Source organism: Notamacropus eugenii, chromosome 5 (assembly GCF_028372415.1).
Source record: "Notamacropus eugenii isolate mMacEug1 chromosome 5, mMacEug1.pri_v2, whole genome shotgun sequence".
NCBI lineage: Eukaryota > Metazoa > Chordata > Mammalia > Diprotodontia > Macropodidae > Notamacropus > Notamacropus eugenii.
Genome location: NC_092876.1, coordinates 204,755,377 through 204,781,553, shown reverse-complemented (window position 1 = coordinate 204,781,553; position 26,177 = coordinate 204,755,377). Strand labels below are relative to the sequence as shown.

The following is a 26,177-nucleotide window of genomic DNA, read 5'->3' as shown; positions in this document are numbered from 1 at the left end:
AATTAGTATCTGTCTCCATATTATTAAAAAGGAACACCTGAATGAAAATATAATGTATGGCTTAAGTTTAAAAGTATGAAACTGCAACACTATATGTTTTTTCTATGGACTACAGGCATCAGACAAGTAGCTAATTTTGCTAATTTGTTTTTTAAAAAAGTCAAGGTAATTAGGGTTAGATGGACAAAACAAATGTTTGCTTGATAAACAGAATTCTCCACTTTTCAGTCAGTTTTACTCATGTCATGTGGATAGTTACCACAGATAATTAGCAATATATAGCTAAACTAAAAGATTTTGGTCTCCATGTGATGTGAGTCAGTTTCAGAACCCCTGATTAAGTCTCACAGCACAATGTCTTATCCATGGTAGACTACCTACTGTTTCTAGTATAAAATACACACTCTTTTTGGCACTGAAAGCCATTACAACCTAGATTCACTGTTACTTGCCTCCTACAGTCAAAACTACACTTGGTATTTCTTACATAAGACCCTCCATCTCCATTCTTTAAGTGTTTCTACTTGCTGTCTTTTCATTTCTAGAAGTAAGTCTCTCCTCACCTCTGACTCTTTACATCACTTGCTTTCTTCAAGAATAAGATCAAGTACCACCTTTTACATACAGCATTTGCTCCTAGGGCCCTTCCTTGCAAAGTTACCTGGTACTGATTTTACATATATTCTTACATAAACTTTTTTTGGCATCTCTAGTAGAATGTGAGCTCCTTGAGGGCATAGAACGTTTCATTGCTTTTATATTTCACATGCTTGACACACAATAAGCACATAAAAAATACTTAATTGATTGATGATTACAAAAGAAAATGAGAAAATTAAAGTCACTGATTAAAAAGGCCGGTGATTTCCATACAATGATGTATGTATCACTACTTGACTATATCCCAAGGTTCCAAAAAAGTCAACGTACCACCCCAGACACTTAATGCTCAAAGAGAACAGCCACAGGATAGACAAAATATGGTTTGAACTCTACTGAATATAATGTGATTATCATTAACTTTAAAAGATAAACTTATTTTAAGCAAAAAAGCTGCTTGGTATAATTTTATTTTTCAGAATACATACAATAATAAAAATATATAGAGCATCACAGCCATAAAAAATAAGTGTAAAAGCTAATTTAAAATTGTTATGTAAACATGTTTATCATGAGAAATTGATAGTAGAAAGCAAAGATTGTGTTAGTTATTTTTCTTGTGAAGAAATTATATCTAAATAGATATACAGTATTTTGATAAGTTCTAAAACGTAGCTGTGGGCTTATCTTTTAATTCATCTAAATGTTTTCACAAGATTTAATTACAACTGAAATTTAACTTAACACATAAATTCTCCCGAGCTGTCCAAAAGATGCATTTCTTTATTCATTCTCCCTAGTAGATTAAAAAGAAAGAACAAGATGAAAAAGAAAAAACAAGACCTGTTTGAAGGTCCCAGATTTTGATCTAAACCCTAGGTGTATAACTATGGAAAAAACAGTCATCTTCATAACAGTCACATCACTTTAATAATACTTAATAAATTTTTAATATATGGTTCAATCAATCCTCCCCATATGATATCAAGTTATATTTTAATAAAATGGTTTGTGTTAGAATGAATATTGTTTTATTTATTCCAAAGAAATATTTCTACCTCCTCCAAACATGTACATCTGTTTCTAAAGCAAATAGCAAGTCCGTGAGAAGCCTCTGGTGCATTGGAGACCATTTAAACTCAGGAATCCGAAACATCGTTGTGCGTGGACCTGGACTAAACTGACGTCGCTGTTCCTCAGTCATTGGCATTCCTCGAAATCCTAAATCAACTCTGAGATCTCTGTCTTGTTGAGTGATAGACCGTCCCTGAACCGCCTAAACAAAAGATATCTTTTTAAGTGCACATAATATCTGACTTCACAAATGTTAAGAACAAATTAGCCATTACTTCAAGTACAGGTGTATAATAGGGTGAGTAAAATAAATCCTTTGTATATGATTTCTGTAGGAATCCCAGTATAAGCTTCAATAAAGAGGTATATAAAGCAAGGCTTACATGTTTCACAGAATCTCAAGATCAGAGAATTTTAGAGTTAGAAGGAACTTTAGAAATTTAGTCCAATCAATACTTCAAAATATCCCCTACTTGTCACATACATCATGTGACCTCTACCTGAAGACCTTAAATAAAGGAGAACACCCTAATCACTTCCAAAGGCATTCCACTTCACTTTTGAACAAATCTGTTAAGAAACTGGAGACATCTAACTGTTGGCAGATAGATGGCGCGGTGTATAAAAGCACAGGTCCTGTAGTCAGAAAGACTCATTTTCCTGAGTTTGAATCAGGCCTCCGATATTTATGAACTAGCTCTGTGACCCTGGGCAAATCACATAACCCTGTTTGCCTCAATTCTCTTATCTGCAAGATGAATTAGAGAAGTAAATGGCAGAATACTCCAGCATCTTAGCCAAGAAAATTCCAAATGAGGTCATGAAAAGTCAGATATGACTGAACAACATTCCCATTTAGGAAGTTTAGGAAATTTCTACCCATTTATTATTTCTAGTTCTGCCCTTGGGGATCAAACAGAACAATTCTAATCCCTCATACAAGATACCTCTTTAAATACATTTACATAAATAACTATCATGTCTCTCCCTCCCCAGTCTTCTCCTCTCCATTCTACGTATTTCCAGTTTCTTCAAACTTGTCTCCCTGTGATATAAACTCAAGGCTCTTTCCTGACTCTAGCTATCCTCTGTACAGTCTCCTGTTTACCAATGTCCTTAAATTGCAGCACCCAGAACTGAATACTATATTCCAGATGTAGTTAGCCCAAGTGAGTGTGCAGAGGAACAACTATTTCCTTACTGTTTTCTTAATACAAAGATTACATTAGCTTTTTGACTACCATGTCATACTGCTAACTCACAATGAGTTTGTAGTACACTAAAACAGTTTTTTTTCAAGCAAACTAGTAAATAACCATACCTCCCCTAACTTTTACTTTTTGTAGAGGGGATTTCTTTGAACACAAGTACAAAAACTAATTATAACACATCAATTTCAGTCTCAAATACTTTAAGAATAGTGAAAAGCTAAAAACATTATGGAAGTCTTAATACATAGTCGCCACTCCTATGTTTGCAGATATTTAGCTTACATGAATATTTTATAAACTACTAAAATTAAATGCTACAAGCACAGGCATGGCATCTAATCTAAGTTGTGTCCTTTTTAGTCTGTTCTCTACTGGATTTGGAGTCAAATGACAAGGGTTCAAAACTCCATTCTGCTGTGTGCTACCTCTATGTCCTTAAAGCAAGTCTGGACCTTGGTTCCCTTTTCCATAGAATGAGGGGGTTGGACTAGCTGGCCTTTAAGTCCTTTTCAGCTCTAAACTTTTGATCCTATGGGCTGACTATACCTGACTATATCCTAAGAGCTGACACAAATTCTTCTGAAATACTGGATAAATGAAATTTAACAACTTAAAGATTAATAACAATCCCTGGGTTAACTACTTGGTCACTAATTATTCTGGTAAAGCAACTATAAAAGAAAATTTCCTGAAGTCACTTTTTCCTTTGTATTATTTACCTTAATAACTGGACAATACAGCAGTGATTTTTCTGCACATACTGTTTTTTCCTGTGGTGGAAAAGTCAGTAAGCATTGCTTACTATTTAGTATATCTTAGTAAGTCAAAGGAGTATGGTGTTAATAATGGAGCTTTGTCCAAGAAATATATCTAGTCAGTATTGAGCAACACTTTATTCTACACAAATATGACCACTAAAAATCATAAGGGAAAATTAAAACAACAATAATTTTATATCATCATAGAGAAATTTCAAACAATATTTCAGGTATATTTTTCATTTATTTTTTATAACTCATGTACTGTAACTTACTTGAGTTGTGGTAGTAGTCTGGATCTTCCTGATTTCCTTTCCTGCTTCTTTACCATCATCAGATCTTTCAGTATCTGAAATTATGCTTCCTGCATCAATATTAGGCACAATTTTACTACCAGAAGATTCTGTTTCAAGTGTTGTAGCAGTCATCTCAGCATATTCTAAACCTTTAGAGGATGAAGCTAATTCCCTTTCAGAAATGCTACTCATTCTATCTGAAGTTGTATGAATTTTGAATTCTTTTTCTTCTATTATGCTCGATGTACAAGTTAAGTCAACACTACTCGTCATATGAGCAAGCAGTCCAAGATCATCACTAACACTAAGATGTACTTGAGTTTCCTGCACATTTGGGATAATATGATTACTAGAGAGTTCAGGCAGAAGTTTCTCTTCCTGGCTTGGAATTTTGTCAAAAATAAATGAGGTACTATTACTGGTAGGTTCATCTTTCTCATCAGCCAATGTTATCAATGGGCCATTGTCCTTTTCTTCACTCTTTTTAATGATGCCAACACTTCCATGGACATTGTTTTGAAGTTTCTCAACAGCAGCACTATATACATTATCCAACAAAGATTCAACTTCCACAAGTGCACCATTTTCTCCAGTAACTAAAGTCTCAGGTGACAAATCCATATCATCAAGCTTTACTTCTGTTGCTTCCACTTTCTCTGCTTTTATATCTACTAAAAGATCATGTACCTCCACATGTACACCACCTCCTGGTCTATCTGAATTTCCCAGAACATCATCTGATACTTTTGTTGCCATGAGCAAGTCCCTGGTATCTGTGCTGACAGGGTAATCAGTTTCACTTTCTGGGCTTTGACTTTGTGAAAGATCTTCTATTTCTCTGATTTCCATTCCACCTTTTGCACCAGTTGCCTGAGATGAAAGACCTGATATAGTGCTCACATTCCCTTTCTTTCCCTTTTTAATGTTTTCCTCCTCTTGTCTTTGATACTCTTCATACATTTTAGCTAGATATTCCTTGTGAGCTTCGTAGGTGACCTTAAAAACAAGACACATAAGGATTGTTTAAAAGATTATCTTATGCCTTTTATGTACAAAACAGAAGCAAAATGACTGAAGAGGCCAGTAAGGTAAGATTATGACAGTGAAAATATTTTCATAATGAAAAAAATTTTTATAGTTTTAAAATTTAGCACATGTCAATCTTTGATAAAAATGCATGGCATAGAGGTGACTTTCAAATCAGAAAGGCTTGAGTTCAAATTCTATCTCTGACACAAACTAGCTATATAATCACAGAGAAGCCATCTAACCTCTTGGCGCTCCTAAGCAATGCTCTAAGAAGTCTCTAAGACTTCTGTAAATGGCAGTTAGGTGATGCAGTGGATAGAGTGCCGAGTTTGGCTTCAGAAAGATTTATCTTTCTGAGTTCAAATCTGGCTTCAGACGCAAGCTGAATGACCTTGAGCATGTCAGAAAACCCTGCTTACCTCAGTTTCCTTATTTGTAAAATGAAATGGAGAAGGAAGTGGCAAACCACTCAAGTATCTTTGCCCAGAAAACCTCAAATGTGATCATAAAGAGTCAGATGTGACTGAAAATGTCTGAACCACAAAAATAAGAACTACATCTCTAGGCCTATTACAGAAAAGCTTATTCCTCCAACAGTTAAAGAAATCTTTTACATTGAGAATTTTAGACTGATAAAATTACAAGGCTGCCCCTCCTCAAATGCTTAGTAAGGAGGGTACAATGAATTTAAACTAGTCAATGTAAAGCAAAGCCAAAGAGAGGAGATAGGAAGAGTCTTAAAAAAAAAAATGATGTAGAGTCTTAAAATCAATCATAGGACTAAAAGGGAGAAGGGACTTTATGGGTCATCTAGCACAACGGATTCTATAGTTTAAAAAATGATGCGTCAAGAGGTAGAGAGGCCTACACAAGGTCACAATGATATGATAGTAAGTGGTAAGAGAGAGGATTCAAATGCAAGTCCTCTGACTTAAATTATTATACTCTTTTTCACTTCCTATTCACTTAAAACCTCCTATACTCTAAGTCTCCTCAATATCTCACATCCAATCACCCCCCTACTCAGATACTAGTAAACTAAACATGGACATATACCTATGCATAATATGCAAATTATAATATGATTAGGTTTTATTAATTACATCTAAAATGTATGATTGAGAAAAAAGATATATGTTTATTTGAAAATCATTGCATATATAAATTACTTGAAAACACAAATCTATTTTGGGTTCATTGTGAAGCTGAGAGAATGTGTTCAGCCTTGGTAAGCCCAAGATAAAGTCATGTGATAGATAAGACAACTTAACTTCCTTTTTTTTTGGTCCCCTCCCCCTCACCATGTGCTATCGTGTCTAATAATAAAATGAAGTTATGAATATGGAGAAAATTAAAGTACTTCTCTGAAAGTAACTCATATCAAATAGCAAACTGTGCAGTATTAAAAAGTCACTAAAGTTTACACCCATTTAATGATAAATTAATATTGAGAAGAATTGGAGAATTTTATTGCTCAAAGCAACTTTGTAGAGAGCAACTGAAATAGCAACTCATTTTAAAGATGGTTTGATTCGCTCAAGTTCTCATACAATTTGTGGCAGAGCCAAGGCTAGCTACAACAGATCTTCTGACTCGAATTTTGTATCATATTGAGCAACCTTATTTTTAAATTTCCGAATCTAATAATTTTAAAATTGCCAACTTAACTGAGAATTTCAAAAACTATCAAAATTTGGATGAGCAGGGCTCTAGAGAAACTTAGAAAATCATACAGTAAGATGATGTCATATGGCAATAAAGGTTAAGAGATACATGACAATTCGTACCCTTTGATTTAATGATCTCTTATGATAACTAGTATGATAACCTACACTAAGGTTAAATTAAAAGGAGGAAAAAAAGACCAATCTCGGTAAAATGTTAATAGAAACTTTATCCATAATAACAAAAAATGAGAAATTACTAATAGTTAATAAGGAGTTGATGACCAAATTTCAGGCTATGAAATGGAATTATTGTCATTAAAAAAAATGACAAAATTTGAATAATATGAAGAAAAATGGAAAGATTTATATGAATTGAAGTAAAATAAAGTTGAATCAGACCAATAAATACTCATTGTGACTATGTAAAAATCTAGTAAAATTAATACTACATCAACTAATTTAAAAACACACAAAAAAGAAGAGATTATGAACACAGGATCAAATGACAAAATGTTCACAGAAGCATTTTGCAAAATTTAAAAGGTTTATCTAAAATGTAAGGTAAAGCTATTTTAACAAATTGTAATAACGTGGAGCCTGTGGTTTTAGCTTTCTTTTTTAAATGAAATGGTGCAGTAGAACAAGTGTTAGAATTCATCAATGAATTCTATCAGAAAAAACTCACAATACTATGATATGGTTGAACAAACTGTATATTTGGTGTCAGAGAACATGAGTTTAAAATCTTCATCCAATAATTTATAATATGTAAACTTGGAAAAGTTATTACCTGTACTGTTTCAGTTTCCTCATTTGTAAAATATGGGGCTTGGGACTAATAACCTTGAGGGCTCTTTATAGCTTTAGACTTTTTTTAATACTGTGCTATATATAATACAGCTATACATACACACAAAGACATGTCCATGTGTGCAAACAAATAAGATGAAATGGTTAGGTTATATCTCTAATATTTTTAAAAAATATCACATCTACATTTTAACTAAATCGGCCATAATTTGTGCTATCCACAAGATGGCACTAAACTATTTTTTAAAGGTCCTGAGATCCAATATGATTCAACATAAACTTTTCACATTAGTTGGTACCTTTGAATGGGCTATTGAGAGTGTATCCACCCAGACTCTCCAGCCACCCCATTCATACTTTATTGCATGATACAAAAGGATCCGAAAAATATTGTACACCATTTCTGTAATCTTCTGTTCTTCAGAATTTTTTGGATTAATATAGCCAAGAGAAAACATCCAGTCCTGCCACACTGAACACTGAAGTAAACATCTAGGGGAAAAAAGAAGATTTCTTTTAAAAATCTAAATAAATTCCAAATTGACACATTTTGAAGGAAACAAATATTCTTCTACTTTTGAAAAATAAGAATTCACCTATGTAAACCATGTCAAATATTCACCGTGGTTTTAAAAAGGGGAAATGAAAAGAAATTTGCAAAAGCAAAGAAAATATGGGCAAAACAACTAGCAACAGTAGGACCTCATAGTAAACAAGAGAATGGAGACTGGGAGGGACATCAATTATTTCTCCTATCACATACAATCAAAATGCTAACAATAATGATGTTAAAAAATTAAATATCCTATCTAATTCTAGAGTAGACAAAGCTGTATAGGCAAGCAAGAAAAGACAGTTTTCTGTTCTGGGATATCCCATGCTTTCACAAAACATGTTACTCAGAGGAAAAAAATTAAGAGAGACTGGCAAAAGAGACTGGTACTCTTTATTTTTACTGTTTTGAGTGAATAATAAGCTGGTTTTGAACCCTATATGCCAAATAATATTTCTGTTTCAAGGTCACAAAATATGCCCTGCTAATATTTAATTCTGTCATCACAGAAACTGGGAAGAAGAATGCAAACTCATTACCAAACTGGAAAAACAAGTGTAAGTGCCATTGATACCCTTATTAGTATAATTTCCACATATATAAATGAGATACATATATGCTTACATATGTTTGTATATGTATATGTAGAAATGTGTGTATATCCTGTGTACATGTGTGTGTATGTATAAACTGAAAAGAAAATTTCTCTAAAATTATATAATGCCACAAATTTGGCACAAACTCATAAACTGATATTATACAGATATTTTAATAATATCAAATATCTTATTAACATATAGTAGGAGAAAAATTAAGATTCAAAGTCAGAAAGAGAAAAAAATAATCACAAAATATTCAAGAACATACCTCCTGTTTTCACGGCTATTGCTGAAAAGTTTTATCATGTCAGATAAAAATAAACGGCGGACTTCCATTAGTTCTGCACTTGGAGTAGAGTTTTTTAACAAAGTTGCCACAACTTTAAGAATCACTGTAAATGAGCAAAAAAGTTATAATAAAATTAAAATCATATAACATCTACTTCTGCAAGTCAATAGTTATTTATCAACCACTACCTCCATGACTAGGACTGTGAGAAAGCTCACAAGATTTCAAAACCAAAAGTTTTGATAATGAAAGAAAAACACTTCTGATCCAAATAATCCAAGTTAATCAGATTAAAAAAAATTAAGATTTACTTACTTGGATTCTGAATTTTCACTGTAGAATCTGGCTCTGGATGTGGCTTATGAACAACCTGAGTGCACACTTGCTCTGTCAAAATCTAAAATATAAAGAATGTAGTTCACATTAACACAAAAAGAATTTTTAAAATGAATATATTATATTAAAGGATATAGGAAATCTCCCCCTCAATATATACAACTCATTCATAAAAAAATAGGAACATATGAATAAATGGACCTTAAATATGATAAACAGTAGTTTAACTAAAACTAAGAGTCAGTAATACTTCTAACAGTAATACAAGATGTTGTCTTGATAAATAAAGCAAGAGGTCAAGAGCAAGCATATTCATTCTCACTGTTACTATAGCAAAAAGTTAAGAAAGAAGGGAGGCAGGGAATGAGAGGAGGGGAAGAAGGAAAGAAGTGAGGAACAGTGGAATTAAGAAAATTGAGGCAAAAGAAATTGCAAAATTAACTATCTGAAAAGGATATTATGATTTACTTAGAGAATTCCAAAGATTCAATAAAAACTATATAATTTATAACTTAAGTAAAATAGCAGGTTAAAAAAATAATACCACAAAAGCATCTACCTTTCTATATATTATTAACAAAACAATACCTGGTGGAAGTAAAAAAGGAAATCCTATTCAAAATAGCTACAAAAGGTATAAAAATATCTGTAAGTTAGCCTACCAAGGCACAAGCAGGACTTGTACAACTCCCAAACATTCTTGACAGAAATAAAGACTAAAATAATAAAAGACACATTCATGGTACATGATTGAGCCATAACAATCTAACAGAGATCATATAACCTCAATTAATTTACAGATTTTATGCCATTAATCAAAATACCATGGTACCGAAGTACCACAGGAATAGACAATAGTTAAATTCATCTGGCTGAACAAAGTTGAAGAATCTCAAGAAAAATAACGAAAAGAGGAACCTAGAATTATGGATCTGGAGAAGGAAATGGCAAACTACTCCAGAATCTTTGCCAAGAAAATCCCAAAGAGATCACACAGTCAGATGCAAGTGAAAAATAACTTAGTAACAACAACAAAATAAGAAACTTCTATTAACATATAAATGATAAATATATAAGAATAAGCCTTATTTCTCAATAAACTGTCAAATAACATAAACAAGTCTTCTAAAAAGAACTAAAACTATAAGCAACCATGAGAGGACACTCCAAATTACATTAGGAGAAAGGCAAACTTGAAAAAACTAAGATTCAAGTTTCACCTCATATCCATTGCAAAGATAATAAAAGATGAAAATGGTACATATCCAAGCGTATGTATAGAGTGGCACACTAAATCCACCCACTGAGAGAGTTGTGAATTGTCTGACCTTTCTAAAAAATAATTTGGAATTATACTTAAAAATGATTTTTTAAAGTCATTACTCTATACACATCCATGTGCCAGGTAATAAAACAAGTAGTAATATTGTCCTGAAAAACTTAGTGCAATTTTAAACTATTAATGCTTAAAGCCACGGTAAGACTTTTGAGATACATTATATAACCCACAGATAAAGATCAATTGCAACAGCACTTTTTGTGGTAGCAAAGAACCAGAAACAAACTGGCTTCTAATAAATCAGAAAATGGCTGAACAAATTTTGATTATAAATATGATATATTACATTATAAAAATAAAGAATATGAAGAATTCAGAATAGCTTGGGAAATTTTTTATGAACTGATAGAGTAAAGTAAGTAAAAACTAAGGAACAATTTAAACAATGATAATAATGTGAAGAAAAACACTCCAAGACAACACAAAAGGTCAATTCCAAGATCGGCTATGACATCAAAGTACTAAATGTAAAGAATGCTTCCCTCTTCTTGTCAGAGAAACAAGAGGTGATACGTTTGGATTAAGTCATGTATTGTCTGACAAAGCCATGATGGTGATTCATTTTACTTAACTATATATTTTTTAAAAGACATGGCAGGGTTCAGTTGGGTTGGGAGAGAAAAATGGGAAATGTCACGTAAATTTTTTTCAATTAATAAATTTAAGCAAAAGCAATATTGTGCTTTATTCTGCAGATTGATGGTAAATAAAGAAGCAGTGTGATGTAAAACACCATTTGCAAAAGTCCAACGGATCCCTTTTAAAGCCACATCAAGGACATATATGTGCTGTGTGTATGTGTGCATGAAAATAAACACAAGGGTCAGTAGTTATTTATATTCTCTTGGTCACCTTTCCTGGTAGTGATAATATACAAACATTTTTCCACAACTTTGTATAATGTTCTCCTTTAGATACACCTATCAACCAATCCCTCAATATCCTCATAAATGTGTCACCTCCAATATGGACTTCGTTTATTCAGCTGCTTTTCTCCTATGTTTTCCCTAGTTCTACTTCCATTTTTGCTAGACGCATATCCAGGACTGTGATGTTAAAAGTCCAAATGTATGTAGCTTTACCATCTTGATGGTGAAAAATTTAACGAAAATTTATGCAGGACTTTTCTCTACTTCTTCCATTCTGTTTTTTTTTTTAAATCAAATCAATCAATTCATAAACAAGTATTAAATGTCTAACAGGGGTGACAGTGGGACTCACAGTATAAAAATGAGACAACCTCTCTTCTCAAGGAGCTTACTTACAGTCCCTGAGATATAGCACATATTTGAGAATGTAGGTCAGGAATTAGGGTGTTTTATACAAGCAGCAGGTCAGCAGACTATCAACACATTCTAGTTGCAAAGGTAATAATCATGATTTATAGTGCTCTCAGCAAGAGGCAAAAAGTATGAGAGTGTGTGTGTTGGGGGGGGGGGGGGTGGATAGGTGGGTGTGGGCATGCACCCTGTGGGGGAAGGGGTGAGATAAGTGTCTGGTGAGAGATACAACTCATTTGTAGAAGCAGAAAAGTAGAGAACAAGATGTCAGTTCCTTCCACTTCAGTACTGGTTTCAAAACTGGGTGGATTAATTTATGGTCTGGAACATCATTAGACACAGTAGGGAAAAGTGGGCAGTGTCAGGAGAGATGTACCTGTGCTGGCTAAGTCCTAGAGTTCTAATCTCTTTCTAATTAAAAACTTTAATTCTTTTGGATTGATTTTCATTAGCTGGTATTCACACCAACACTCATTTAATTTTTTCTCCTTCCACAGTTAGACATCTCCAACTGCCTAATGGACATCTTTAAGTGGACCTCTTATGTACCTATTAAACACAACATGTCCAAAATTTGAATCCTTATCTTTACCTCAAAACCATCTCCACTTCTTAAACTTCCTCAGTCCTGTTAAGAGTAGCACCATACTTCCAGTTACCCAGGCTCAAAACATAGCTGACATCCTCAATTCTTTACTTTCTTTAAAAACTTGATAAATATTCATTTATCAAGTCCTATTATTTCTACCTTCCAAACATCACTCTTAGATGTCCCCTCGAAAACTGCCACCCCACTGTCACAGATCCATTACCTCACACATCATTTATGGTAATATCCCTTCTGTCTGGTCCCTCTGTCACAAATCTCCCCCTACTGAAGTATAGCCTATACTCAGCAGTAAAACATCTCTCTAAAACAAAGCTCTAACCATATCACTACCTTCTGCAAAAAATCTCCAGGCTTCCTACTAACTCCAGAATCAAGGGGCCTTTAAAGCCCCTAGTAACCTTTTGCAGTCTTTTTACTCCTTACTCCACTCTATACTCTGAGATCCACTGATGCTGGTCTCCTTGCTCTTCCCTAAACATTCTATCTCCAATTCCAAGCCTTTTCACTGGCTTTCCCCAGATCTGAAACACTTTCCTATTTAATGTTCACTTCCTAGTTTCTCCTGCCATCTTTCAAGTCTCAACTTAAGTCTCACTTTTACAAAGCCTCTCTCAGTCCTCTTTAACCCCAGTGTCTTCTCTCTGAGATTACTCAAGGTATCCTGTATGTCTTGTCTGTATATAGCTTTTTGCATTTTATCTCCATTACACCATAAGCTTCTCGAAAGGAAGAGTTGGTTGGTTTGTTATTCGTTTGTGGCTTTTGGATCTTTTTGTCTTTTTCTGTATCCCCAGTGCTTTGCACAGTTCCTGTAACAGGTAGGAGTTTAATGAAGGTTAGTTTTTATTTAGCTAAATTGATTGACTACTGGCTTATGCTCTTGCACTATCATCCTCCATAAAGTTTAACAAATCTCTTTGTATTTTAAATCAGTATTGCCTTTCAATAAAATCTCTCTCTGACAGAGATTCAGTATAAATTGGGGTGGGGGAAGGGGAGAATGGCTCTATTACTCTCTTTAATATGGCAACTTATTATGATAAATACAAGCTTTAAAATTCTGTATGACACCATCAAAACCAAAGGCAATGGCCTTTCCTCCCTTCATTTAAATTTTTTTCTGGCAATCAAAATTTTGTTTAAATAAGTTGGCATTTTAGTTACATGGAATACTATTTTCTGATTTGTATTTCTTCTGGTTTGATATTCTGCCTTTTGCACTAAGAACCTAGTAGTTCTATTTACATAGGAAGCTAACAAAATAATTTATCAATATTGCTGGTACGCATAATCTACCTTTTAAGCTATATCAAAAGATCCTGACACAAAGCAATTGGAGACAAAAGGTCATCAAATGGAAGACAGTTTTGCTCCCAGACTTAGCATGGGAGCAGGACTATTCAAATTATCAATGACCCTAATACTTTGGGTAAGGTAATGGTAGGTAGGAGGCAGCAAAATGAAAGTAACGAGGGGAAAAAAAGGAAGACGAAGGTATAAGCAAAAGATTAAAATATGAGGTATATGGAAACACTGCCACCACAACGGTCTAACCTGGAGCAATGATAGTATAGATCAAAATGAGAATTATGTGCTGGGTTAAATCTGCTCAGATGCATAGACTCTCAATATAAGAGTCTCAAGACTCTTATATACTTTAACTACAAAGGGCTCCTTATGAAAATAGGTGGTGGTTGTCCTTCATTCTTGAAAAGGACCAAAATGACATCACTGTGCTAGAGTCAAGCTTCAATGTGTCCGACTGGGGCTATAAAGAATACCTTAAATAGCTGAAGGAATGTTCAGTCTTGATGGCTAGGCCATGCCAATATAATAAAAATGACAATACTACCAAAGCTGATTTACTCTTTTAATGATATATAACAATCAAATTAGCAAAGGGACACTTCATAGAACTTAACAACAACAACAACAACAAAAAACCCCAACAATGACTAGAACGAAAATGAAAGAAATATAAAAACCCAACTATAAAGAACAAGCATAGCTCAAAAGGAAAGATATAAGAAGACACTTCTAAACTGCCCCTTTGTGGAGGTAAGAGGCCCATAAACTTTGTACATATTTTCAGATTTTTTTTTGCCTTAGTAATTAGTTATATTGACTTTTTTTTTTTTCTTTTTTTGGTGTGTGTGTGTGTGTGTATGTGTGTGCACACGTGCGTTAAAAATTACTAGTTGAGAAGGGAGAGAAGGAAGGCTGCTATGGTGATATGAAAAATAAAATGACAAAACTGATTAAACTGAAAAAAAATACTCTTCTTCTAATCCTGCTCCAGAGGAGAGACACCAGTAGCATCTCATCTATTTTACTTGCCCTCTTTCCAGAGACAGTAAAATATATTATGGGTTAATAATTTCTGAAGGCACAGCTAGGTGTCTCAGTGGATAGAGCACTGGGCCTTGAGTCTAAAATACCTGGGTTCAAATCTGGCCCCAGACACTTAACTAGTTGTATGATGCTGGGCAAGTCATTTAATATCTCTACCCTAATCCACTAGAGAAAGAAAAGACAAAGCATTCCAGTATCCTTCCATGAAAACCCCAAAAGAGATAACGAAGAGTCAGAGAACTGAACAATACTGGTTTCTAACACTCAATTCATAAACATGCTCAGGTTTCCTTCTCCACTACACAAAAACCTTTCTTTGAACTTGAAATCCATTCAAATTATAAGGCTAGCTCTTTCTTTCCCTTTATTGCCAAATGCCTAGAAACAGACTCATTATGTCACTTCCTCACTAATGACTCACTTCTCAACCTCTTGCAGCCAAATTTCCATCTCTAGCATTGTACTGAAAAGTGACTTCAAAGTCACTAATGACCTACTTATTCTTAAATCAAATGAACAGTTTTTTGTTGCTCTATTCTTTGAACTCTGTGTAGTACCAGATACTATTATGCATTCTGCTCACTATCTTCATTGGTTTCTCCAACAACGCTCTCTCTCTCGGTTTTCACCCTACCTCTCTGATCAGTCTTTCTTTGTTCCTTTGCTGTCTCCCCATATTGTTCACATCCCTTTAAAATGGGTGCAATAGCTGGCCTTTATTTATTTTTTCATTATATTCCCTTCCTTGATGATCAAATACAAACTCAAAGGTTCAATAAGGCAACTGATACTCAAATCTCACTCTCGATCTTTCTGTAGAGTTTGAAATCCATATTTTCAACTGTCTTTATCATATTTCCACCTGGACATATTTCAGATTCTACATGCACCAAACCAAATCTACCATCTTCTTCCAAATTGTGCCTTATCTGCTGACATACTGCTGTTGATGGCAATACCATTCTCCTAGGCACCCAGTCTTCATAACCTTGGGATCATCCATTCCTACCTCTCCATCATTCCTTATACAACTATTCAACTGACAGATCCTGGTGATTCTATAACTGCAATACCTATTGATTCTGTCTCTTCCGCTTAATTTCCACTGCAACAAAGTTTCTTTTAAGGCTCTGTCACTTAGGCAAATAAAATAATCTATCTCATTCCAAACCATCCTTCACAATACTGCTTAATGTACAATTTTGAACAAGCCATTTCTCTACTCAAAAACTTTCAGTAGCAACTCACTATCTAAATGAATAAACTCCTGATTCTAACATTCAAGTCCTCCCCAAATTAATTCCCAACAACACATCTATACTTACCTCATATTAAGTCCATTTGTCTAAACAAATTCTAAACAAATGAGACTACTTTCATCTTGCCCTTTCCTGTCTATGCAGCTTTAAATAAGCTACTAGAAATGATTTCTCCTTGTCTTCACCTGCTATGTCCCTTGTTTCATTCAAGGATTAGTCACATGCCATCTTTTCCGTGGAACCATCCCAAATTCCCCCTGAAAAATATCTTCTATGCTTCAAACTTTTCACAGCACTTTGGCTTCATTTTCCCCTCTAATCAGTTATCTCTGAATATCATTCTTCCATTAGACTTTAAATTTCCTTAAATTTAAGGAAAGCAGAATCTATACAGGGCTGGAGAATCTGCGACCTCTAGACCACATGAGGCCCTCTAAGTCCTGAAGAGCAGCCCTTTGACTGAACCCAAACCCTGCAAAAGGAATGCATTCTTTGCAGTTTGGATTAAGTCAAAGGACCACACTTGAAGACACAGAGGGCCACATGTGATCTCAGGCCACAGGTTCCCCACCCCTGGATATATTCCCTAGCACATATATAGTACAGTGAACTGCACATAGCTAATGCTTAATAAATAGTCGATTAATTTGTTGAATCCTATGATAACATGCAATTATGCAAAACACAAACTTGAAGGCATTTATAAATTTGTTAAGATCAAATAATAAAGATTCTTCCTATGCTTTTATCTATTAGTTTTCTTTTACCTCATAAAGTGTGTTGTATGTAGTAACAGTCACAGTATTTGTATGCAGCATCAACCTCTCTCCAAGAAGAGTAAAAAGACTGTGGGTATGCATAATTTCAACTTTTCTCCTACAGAAGAAACAAAACCACAACACAATTGGTTCTCTGATCATAAAACAATGGAAGAAAAAGGCATCTACAAACAAATGCGTAACTGTCTGAAACATTTATCATATAAAAAGTGCATGTACACAAATTAAAATTTTAATGAAAAATGTCACCAAAAGTTCAAACTACTATTTAAGTAGTTTTAATGTTAATTAAGGGCTATAACACTTCAGAATTAATTTCTAAAATAAATTTTATTGCTATATTAGTTTTTGATATCACCTACATTTCCAACTCTTTCTAAAGAGCAGGCATATATAATCAAATATTTTAAAAGAGCCATATAGAAATGAGAATAAGAATCCATAAGAATAACCAGCACATAAAAAACTCTAAAATGTGAAGTATTTCAAATTTATGGTACCTCTTTTCTACAGTACAGCCCATTCTATGGCAACTCTATCAATGTGGGAGACCAGGTAACCCAGGGTGAGGATGAGTCATATAGGTTAATAGACCTTTCCAATGCTTTTTATTTTCTTTATTTTTATGGCTGACACTAGTCAAGAGCAGTTTGCTTTCACTTGGGAAGGAGTCCAGTATACCTTCACCATTTTTCCACAGAGCTACCTAAACACCCTCAAATTGCCAGAGTCTAGTGGACAGAGGCCTAGAAGAGGTTTCCTTTCCTCAGGGCACTGAGGTATATTACTACACTAATGACACAATGTTTCCAGATATGGTTGGAATTAACTGAGATCCTAAATCAGACAATGGTCCACAGGAGGAACACAGAATGGGAAACTGACCCCAAGAAAGTCCAGCTCACTCAGCCAAATTCTGAGGAAAGCAGGGGTGTAGTAATTATTCAGGTGATTTTGGACATTGGAATAAATTACTAACACCAGTTCTTCCATAATCTAAAAAGGAAGCAGAGAGACTTACTGGACATTACTGGCTCTTGAGAATACCTATTCCCCATTTACGTATCCTGATGGCCCCCATTCACCAAATCACCTGCAAGTCTAACTCTTTCAAGTGGGATCCAGAACAAGAAATAGCACTGAAAGATTAAAAGTAAGCCTTCTGGTAGTTTCTCTCTTGGGGCCTTTAAGATCTTGGGTCCATATTATTGGAGGTCTCTAACCACAAAGATCAAACAAAACGGAACTTTTGAAAGGAGTGTGGAATGGCCAAAGCAAATGGCCATTAGGCTTATGGAATTGCAAGCTCCTTTAAGTAGTCACTTGAAAAAACACTTTTGAAATGAAGATACTCTTCTACTACTGAGTTATAGTTGCTATTTACTGGACGATACAAGATAATACCATCACCCTTTGCCCAGAGTTGACCATTATGAGTTTGAAGATGCAAGAGACAATAGTCTAACTCCTCAATGAGATCAACAGGCTCCTGAGAAACATTGTTTTGCCTGGTTTATCAATGACTGCCTATTGCAAGAGGCATATGAAATTGGGCTGCTTTAGCAGCCATTAATCTGCTGACAGAATATACTGATTGAAAGAAGTCCTGACAAGTCCTGCAACTCAGCTAAGTTCCATCATGCATAGTTGGTAAGTAAGAGGGTCTTAAAGAAATGTGACAGAAAAGAACTTCATCTACACTTACTCCTGGGCAAAGGTTATGTGTCTGACTAAATGTTTTAGAGCAGGGGTAGGCAACCTCCAGCCTTGAGGCCATAGGTGCCCTTCTAGATCCTTGGATGCAGCCTTTTGACTGAGTCCAAGTTTTACTGAACAAATCCTTTTACTAAGGGGATTTATTCTGTGAAGTTTGGATTCAGTCAAAGGGCTACAAACTGAGAACATAGAAGGTTACGTGTGGCCTCCAGGCCACAGGGTCCTCCTCCCACCCCACTCCAGTTTAGAGCCTGGGAAGATGAGAATTAGATAATAAAAAGCAAAGACCTTAGGGGTAAGGCTCAATGAAGGAATGAAGGCTGCCTAACACACATAACAAAAACAGATAATGCAGGGTAATACCTTTATGAGAGGTTGAGTAATTGGTTTAATGAATAATTTGGATAAGAGGGTCGTGAGTGCAGTTATATGATTTTCCTAACAAAAGATGAGGCAACTACTCTGTATGGTTATATTCCTTATGTCAATCAAAATGCCCACCTCTGAAAGATAAGCATGGCATAATATTGCATAGCTGCCAACATGTTTCCAACTGGCAAATTGATGTTGTCCTTCTTCCCATTAAAATCTCAGAGCAAATGGTTTGCGCCTGTCCCAGTTGGTACCTATTTAGGTTATGGCAGACTGCAATGCCAATCAAGTCTGCCATGGTGAGAACAACTATCAGATCTTCCACAGAACAAATCATCCACTTCCTGCCCCATTGATGCTTACCAGAGGACCCAATTCACTGAGAAGGTCAAAGATTAGGCCCACTGCTTGGTTTTCCATCTCTTTATACTATCCTCAGGCAAGCAACGTAGCTGAAAACTGGAATGATCTCCTGAAATAATAATTTTATTATCATCCTCTGTCATGCTCATGTCACCTCTTATGGCTGGGCATGCCATCTCTCAAAAGCCATGGCCTCAACAAATCAACAAATCAACTCCAGGAAGGGAGAAGTCTTTCCAGTAAAGCTATTTCTTGGTTCTGACCTTAAGGATGACTTATCTGATAACAATGGACTGTTTGTATACATAGTTCCAACTGACCCTCTCAGATCCTTCCTTGTTCCACTCTATGAAAGGAGTTACTTGGGGCTTCAAGGTTCCTTGTCACTCTGTGGGCTCTATATACACTGCAAAAACAACTCAAGTCCCTTCAATTGATAGATCTCTTTCCCCCTAGAACAGTTCAGAAAACTCCTTCCCATTAAAAGTTAGGTGAAACCATGGGGTGGAAATATTAAAAGGGGCCCTACTTTCTAATGATAACTACAGAAGTGAAACTTCGCACATAATTGTGATTGTGAATTTACATGGAAGAAAGGAGATACCAGAGCCAAAAATAGTGGTAATCCTGAGTGCCTGGATAAAAGTCCAAAGAAGCAGCAGGGGTTAATTGAACTCATTCTTAACTAGTTACAAAATCTGATACTACATACAGAATCCCTCCAATATCTCTTTTTAAGAAATAAAAGTTATACACTTAATACAAATGAAGAAAATAGAGATAGAAACAAATCCATCTCTTCCTCTTAATCCTGAGATCTTTGTGCAAACTTTATTTTAGTGGGTAATTACACACATCAGAGGTGGTGAGAGCAATACTACTAGGTGGTATGAACTCTAAAGAGTTCAATTACAGCATAAATAAGCTTGTCTCTCAGTCAGTACAACAATCAATGGTTAAGTCTTTGGTATATGCAATGTATCCTACTAAGTGCTATGACATACAAAGAAACAATACTCAAATTTTCCCAACTGTAATATAATTAATCAACAGTTAAGATTTTTTTACTTTACTAAATAGTGTTACATAAACAGGAAACAGATAAAACAATTACAAACTGTTGTTAGGCTGACACCTTAAAAAAAATGCTTATACCAAACCTTTTCTATAAAATGATTTCGCCTTTATTCTGTTACTTAGATTTTTCAAGAATTTTAATTAATATTAATATCAATTAATTTGAATTCATGACGTTCTATTATATGTAAGAGGCATACTAAAAGAGGACACAATCCTAGTGTAGACCCGGATTGGAGAATCTTGTTGACACAACAAAGTTATGGAAGTAACATGGGAAGAGGATATAGGAGGAACCAAGAGAAAGAAAACTGGTGTGCTGTTTTGTTCTGTTAAGATCTGGAGGTTCTGAGATTGCTTCTTTCTACTGAGGTTTAATATTGTATATTGAAATACCAGTGCTGATTCAACCCAAGTAGTTTTTTACTATTATCAAACTACATTATTCAAAGTTGTCTGTACTTTTAAAGACTCTGGGCATCATGTTGCTCCACTAGGAAAGCAATTATAGTATCTCAGAGTAAACAAAGTTCTGATGTTGCCCAGCTGAAGCTTCCAGATCCTTAAGACAGATGCAGTAGAAATTTGCAAGTGGCTTCTAGCTCCAATAAAATGTGGGCTATTTATGGGAAATGACATTTTTTTTCTTTTCTTTCTATCCTCAGTATTCAACACAAAGCTTGGCACATAGTAAATATATAAAAATGCTTACTGACTGAGTGATTGACTTTCCCTGGGCTAGGAAGGGAAAAATTTGAATTCACAAGATTCCACCCTAGCAAAGTTCTGTAGAGATTAGGTGGTCTGACCAAGTATTGGGAATTCTTAAGAATAAGAAAATATCTTGATATCACATAAGTAAACTATTTTTGCTTCTAACTATAAAGTCTAGGTGATTCTAAAAGGTTAAACCTAAATAAGAAGCATTTTTAATAATCCAGGGTTAATCTCAGAATATTTTTAAAATGTTTTTCCTCTGGGAGAAAGAAACAAGAAGCCACAAACCCTTTCTTCTTATACATACCGTACTATTTAATTCAACAAATATTATGTACTACTGTATGCAAAGCACTGTGTTAGGCTCTGAGAAAATTAAATTAATTAATAATTAACTAAGAAATTAACAGTCCCTGCCACCAAAAAGCTTATACTCTTCTGGAGTGATAACAGTATCCTCAGAAGCATATCCAGCATTTATACAATGTAATTTCAAGAAGAAAAGTGGGTGGGGGATGGAATAACTAAGAGACTCACATACAGATGGTACTTGAATTGTGCCTGCAAGGAAACTAAAGATTCAAGAAGGTGTGTATGTAAGGACAGAGGCCTCCAGACATGATTCCACTTGTGCAAATGCATACAAGCAGACAGAATATCCGACAGGAAACAGCTAGCAGGATGGTTTTACTGTAATACAGAAGGGGTAAAGGGAAAAATATCAAGTAAAACTAGAAAAATAGATGGGAGCCAGGTTACTATCAAGAGGGCTTTAAATGTTCAAATGAGGATGTAGCAAATCCTAGAGGAAAAAAAGGAAGACAATGAAAATTTTTCAATAGGGGTTGACATGGTCAGATATGTGTTTCAGGAAAATCAATTATCAAGCTACAGAATGGATATATTGGAGAAGAAAGATCAGAAACAGGGAGGTCAATTAAGATGCCATTATAATGATCCACGTAAGAGCTAAAGAGTGGGTGAAGAAGGGTAGAGGTGACATCAGTAGAAAGACAATGCAAAAGATTTTTTGGAGGTAGAATCAATAAGACTTGAAAATTTACTGCCTATGGAAGTTGAAGGTGAGGAAAGGGTCAAAAATTACTCCAAGGTTGTGAACATAGGATCTATTAGGATGGTGGGACTAGCAAAAAAAACAAAACAAAAAATGGGAGAGTTTACAAAACTGAGATTCATTTTCATTATACTGATTTAAAATCCCATGTACATCAAGGTTAAGATGATAGTAAGTAGATGGTAATTCAAGAATAGAATTTAAGAGAGAAAAGGACAACACATACATTCGTATATATAGATAGGTAGATATATATACAGACATACATACATTTTTATGTATGCATAAACATGCACACACACACATGCGTGTTATCAGCATAGAAATAACTGAATCCATAGTAAAAAAAATAAGAAAAAATGTAGAAAGAGGAGAATGTCTGGAACAGCCCTGGCTGATTCACAGTTTGTAATCAGGAAGAGAGGTTGAGAGGCAAAATAACTTACTGAAGATTTCATAGCTAGTTAGCAAAACCATGATGAATAGACTTTTAGGATAACTGAGCTAGTGTACACAGGGGAAAAAGATTAAGCAAGGGTTTACAAACTTTTTCATGTCATAGACCCCCCCCCCCATTTTTTAAATGTATAAAGTGCAGGACTTCAAAGAAAATCAATTAGAGTAAAATACAGTTATCAAATATTTTTAAAAGAATAATTCTTAAGAAGTTCAAAGATTTTTAGGAGAACAGGAATAATATATCTTATACTTCTGTATACAGAAAGACAGGCCTGTTGTAGTGCAAAGAACACTGGTAGGTTTATTTAAAACATTGAATGACAGAGACAAGATTAAAACAGAAATCTTGATAGATCTGGAACATTAGGCCAAATCTAATAAGATTATTTTTAATTAGGAAATAATATAAAGTTATATACTTGAAGGCAAAAATTGCATTTCCAAAGTAAAAAAGGAGGCATAGTTAGAATACAATTTCCCCAAGCAAGACATGTAGATTTTAGTGGACTATCACCTTAAGAGTGGACTAGGTATGATATGGCAGGCTCAAAAGACTAATGTGATCAGAGTCTGTATAAAAAGAAACACTGTGCTCAGAACTAGGCAGATGATAGTTCCATTATTTTCTGCCATTATAAGATGACATCTGGCATACTCAGACATGCTGAGTTCAGGACATTGCCTTTTAAGGGCAATAATAAGCTGGAAAGCATCTAGACAAGTACAAACAAAATGATGAAAGGCCTAGGATTCATGTCATATGAGATCTAAGGAACTAGTGATGTTCAACTTGAAGAGATGCAATCTTTGGGGACATAACAACTTTGTTCAAGCAATAAAGAACTATCATGTAGAAGACAAATTAGATTTTTCTCTTCTTGATTAAATCTACCAGACCAAGAACATCATTGGCTACTTTATATGTGCCAATTCTCTGCTTTGTTCCCTGGGCTCTCCTAGACTTGACACATGCAGACACATTTCTCAGCTAGGTTTTGCTCCCAGCTACTAACTGTTGGATTAGATAAAGTCTTTTGTTTCAGTCTCCCAGACTATGATGTCTAGAACCTCTCCCTGATAAGCAGAGTTAAGACCCCTCTTTAGTCACAACCACCACATAAAGCTAACAAAAATCAGGCAGGTTATATAGCTAAGAGTAACTCTTTCCTTTACATTCCCCATTTCTGTCTTCTACATCAAAGCAGACAACAATCTAATTTATGGTTAGCGACTCTTGTATAACCCTAAGATCCTCTTTGGCTTAGCTACAAATAAATTTGAGCTAGGATAAAAGGTAAGCTAAAGAGGCAGGGTCTGTGGTCTCGACCCACTCAGAACACATTCCTGTTTTCATAATGAAGATTTATATACAACATCTGAATGATTTTGTGCTATATGCTGGTCAGTCTCTTTATCTATGTTACCAAATCTTGACTGAGTCATCCTGGAAGCCAGGAAATCCTTTCCCTCCTCCCTGTTTCTCTATTTCTCATAAAGCTGTTTTTAATTGTATGCTATATCTTTTTCAATTTTATTCTTTCTTCTAGCTTTGTATTAATTAGGACCAATCCTAGTTCCTAGTTATGTTCAAAGTATTAGTTCTTTAATCTATGGGTGGTCTCCACAGAGTAGAAAAAGTAGAATCCAGACACAAGGAAAACATTCAGGAGACTACTACAATCATCTGAGTGTGACAGGTGATGGGAGTCAGAACTATAGTGGCAGCCATATAAATGGAGAAGGAGGGTCAAGGGGTAGATGGATATGGGAGTGAATGAATGAATAAATAAAAGATTTATTAAGCACTAACTATATGCATAGCATTATGTTCAGACCTGGAGACATAAATAGAATTACAGACAATCTCTGCTCTCAAGGAACTCACTGCAATAGAAGAGACAACCCATATGGAAAGTTTCAAATACAAGTCATATGGAAATATCCCATGGTCCTTACTTGCAGTGACAAATCAGATGGTAATGACTCTTCTTTAATGTCATTTTCAATGATAAAAAATCATATCAATTTCTGATGTTGAACTATTTAACAGTGCTAAGGACTCTGGTGGCAAGAACTTTCTTTTCTTGGTCTTCAATAGATTGTAAAAGGACTCTGTGTAGATTTATATCAGTTCTAGTACGTTATGATTTCAGCTACACAACAAGTCATTAACATACAGAAATATGCATCATGAGAAACAATAAATAACATTCATCCCTTCTTCATGTTAGCAACCTGTCACTCTTGAGCAACAATGCTCATCACATCACTGAGTCCTGTGAACAGTCACATTTTCCATTTATCCTGAGTGAAAGATGGAATGACCTAAGTATAAATGCAACAACATATTATAAACAAGTTCTTACAAAAAAGATTATAAATTAAAACCAAGGCATTTTATAGAATTCACTAAAAAAACTAGAAAATTGCCTTCACTTAATCTTTTCTGCCCTGTATTCTGCGAACTTATTCAATGTCTTTGGGTATAATAGTGATTCTCTTGGCATGGATTGCACCTAGGCTAGTTATCTTCAAGGACACATAGATGTACTTCACTAGCCTCTTTAAGGGTATTCTCACCAGCAATCTGAAACCCCAAGCATGTTTTAAAGTCTGAAGAAATCTCCCTTGTCAACCACTGGGAAGGAAGCTGCCTAAAGAAAGCTCTGTTGACATCTGGTAAGGGCAGCTTTCACAAAGAGCGACAATGCCAGGCTGGTAACGATCTGACTGCTCCACCCTGCCAGCAGAGGGAGTTCTCTTGGCAGAATTCTGTTGGTGTTGGGCTTTCCCAACAGTGAATATATGAGTAGTCTGCTTTGTCTTGTCTGACCAAATGAACCCTTGATATTTCCTTCACTGAATTCACTGCTGACGCTGCTTCTTTCTGCCTTGTTCACATACTAAAGTTGGGAAATGTTCCTGCTCTGCTCAGTGACCAACCTGCTCTCTGCATTCCTCACTGCAGCTTCTTACATGATTAATACACCCATCTTTCTGGATAATCTTTCAAGCCCACTGCCTGCAGTGGTAGGCAGTCCTGATAAGCAACTCCCTATGGAGATACAGTCTCACAACTGCTTCCACATGGTGCTATTGCAATATCTACTGGGAGGTTGGAATGATGCATGAATATTTTGAGGGGCAAAATAAGGGAGAAGAGGGTAAAAAGGATTGGCTCTATATTCTCAATAAAGGAGGAAAAGATGTCCTTTTGCTGAAAGGGAGTAGGGAAAAAGTGGCAAAGAATTTAGAAGAAAGAACATTGAGAAAAACTTCTGGAATAGAAAGTGGAAAGAAGAGTAGAATAAAGTAAGCTGGAGTGATTGACTAGAATCAGGTAAGTGAAATCCAGTAGTTTTGGGTTTAATAAGACCCAATGAAGGTTTTAAGGTAGAAGAATATCATCAGAAGATTTTTATTTCATTAGGAAAATTACTTGGGCAATGTTTTAAAGGAAGGATTAAAAAACATCTGGCTTGGAATTAGGGAAGACAGTTATCAAGTTATAACTAAAATCCAGGCAAAAATAAATGAAGGTTGGTACAGAACAGCTT

General features: G+C 35.1%; 1 protein-coding gene across 6 annotated transcripts in view; it reads right to left on the bottom strand.

Moving 5' to 3' along the window:
- Positions 1-26,177, bottom strand: part of NBEA (neurobeachin) — a 783,989-nt gene that overhangs the window by 563,087 nt on the left and 194,725 nt on the right. For all 6 annotated transcript variants that reach the window (XM_072611897.1, XM_072611896.1, XM_072611899.1 and 3 more), the window contains 6 exons: positions 16,830-16,938; positions 9,202-9,283; positions 8,866-8,989; positions 7,745-7,937; positions 3,919-4,935; positions 1,659-1,876 (listed from right to left, as the gene is read on the bottom strand). In XM_072611897.1, coding sequence (XP_072467998.1) covers positions 1,659-1,876; positions 3,919-4,935; positions 7,745-7,937; positions 8,866-8,989; positions 9,202-9,283; positions 16,830-16,938 — 1,743 coding nt within the window. The remainder of the gene's footprint in view (positions 1-1,658; positions 1,877-3,918; positions 4,936-7,744; positions 7,938-8,865; positions 8,990-9,201; positions 9,284-16,829; positions 16,939-26,177) is intronic.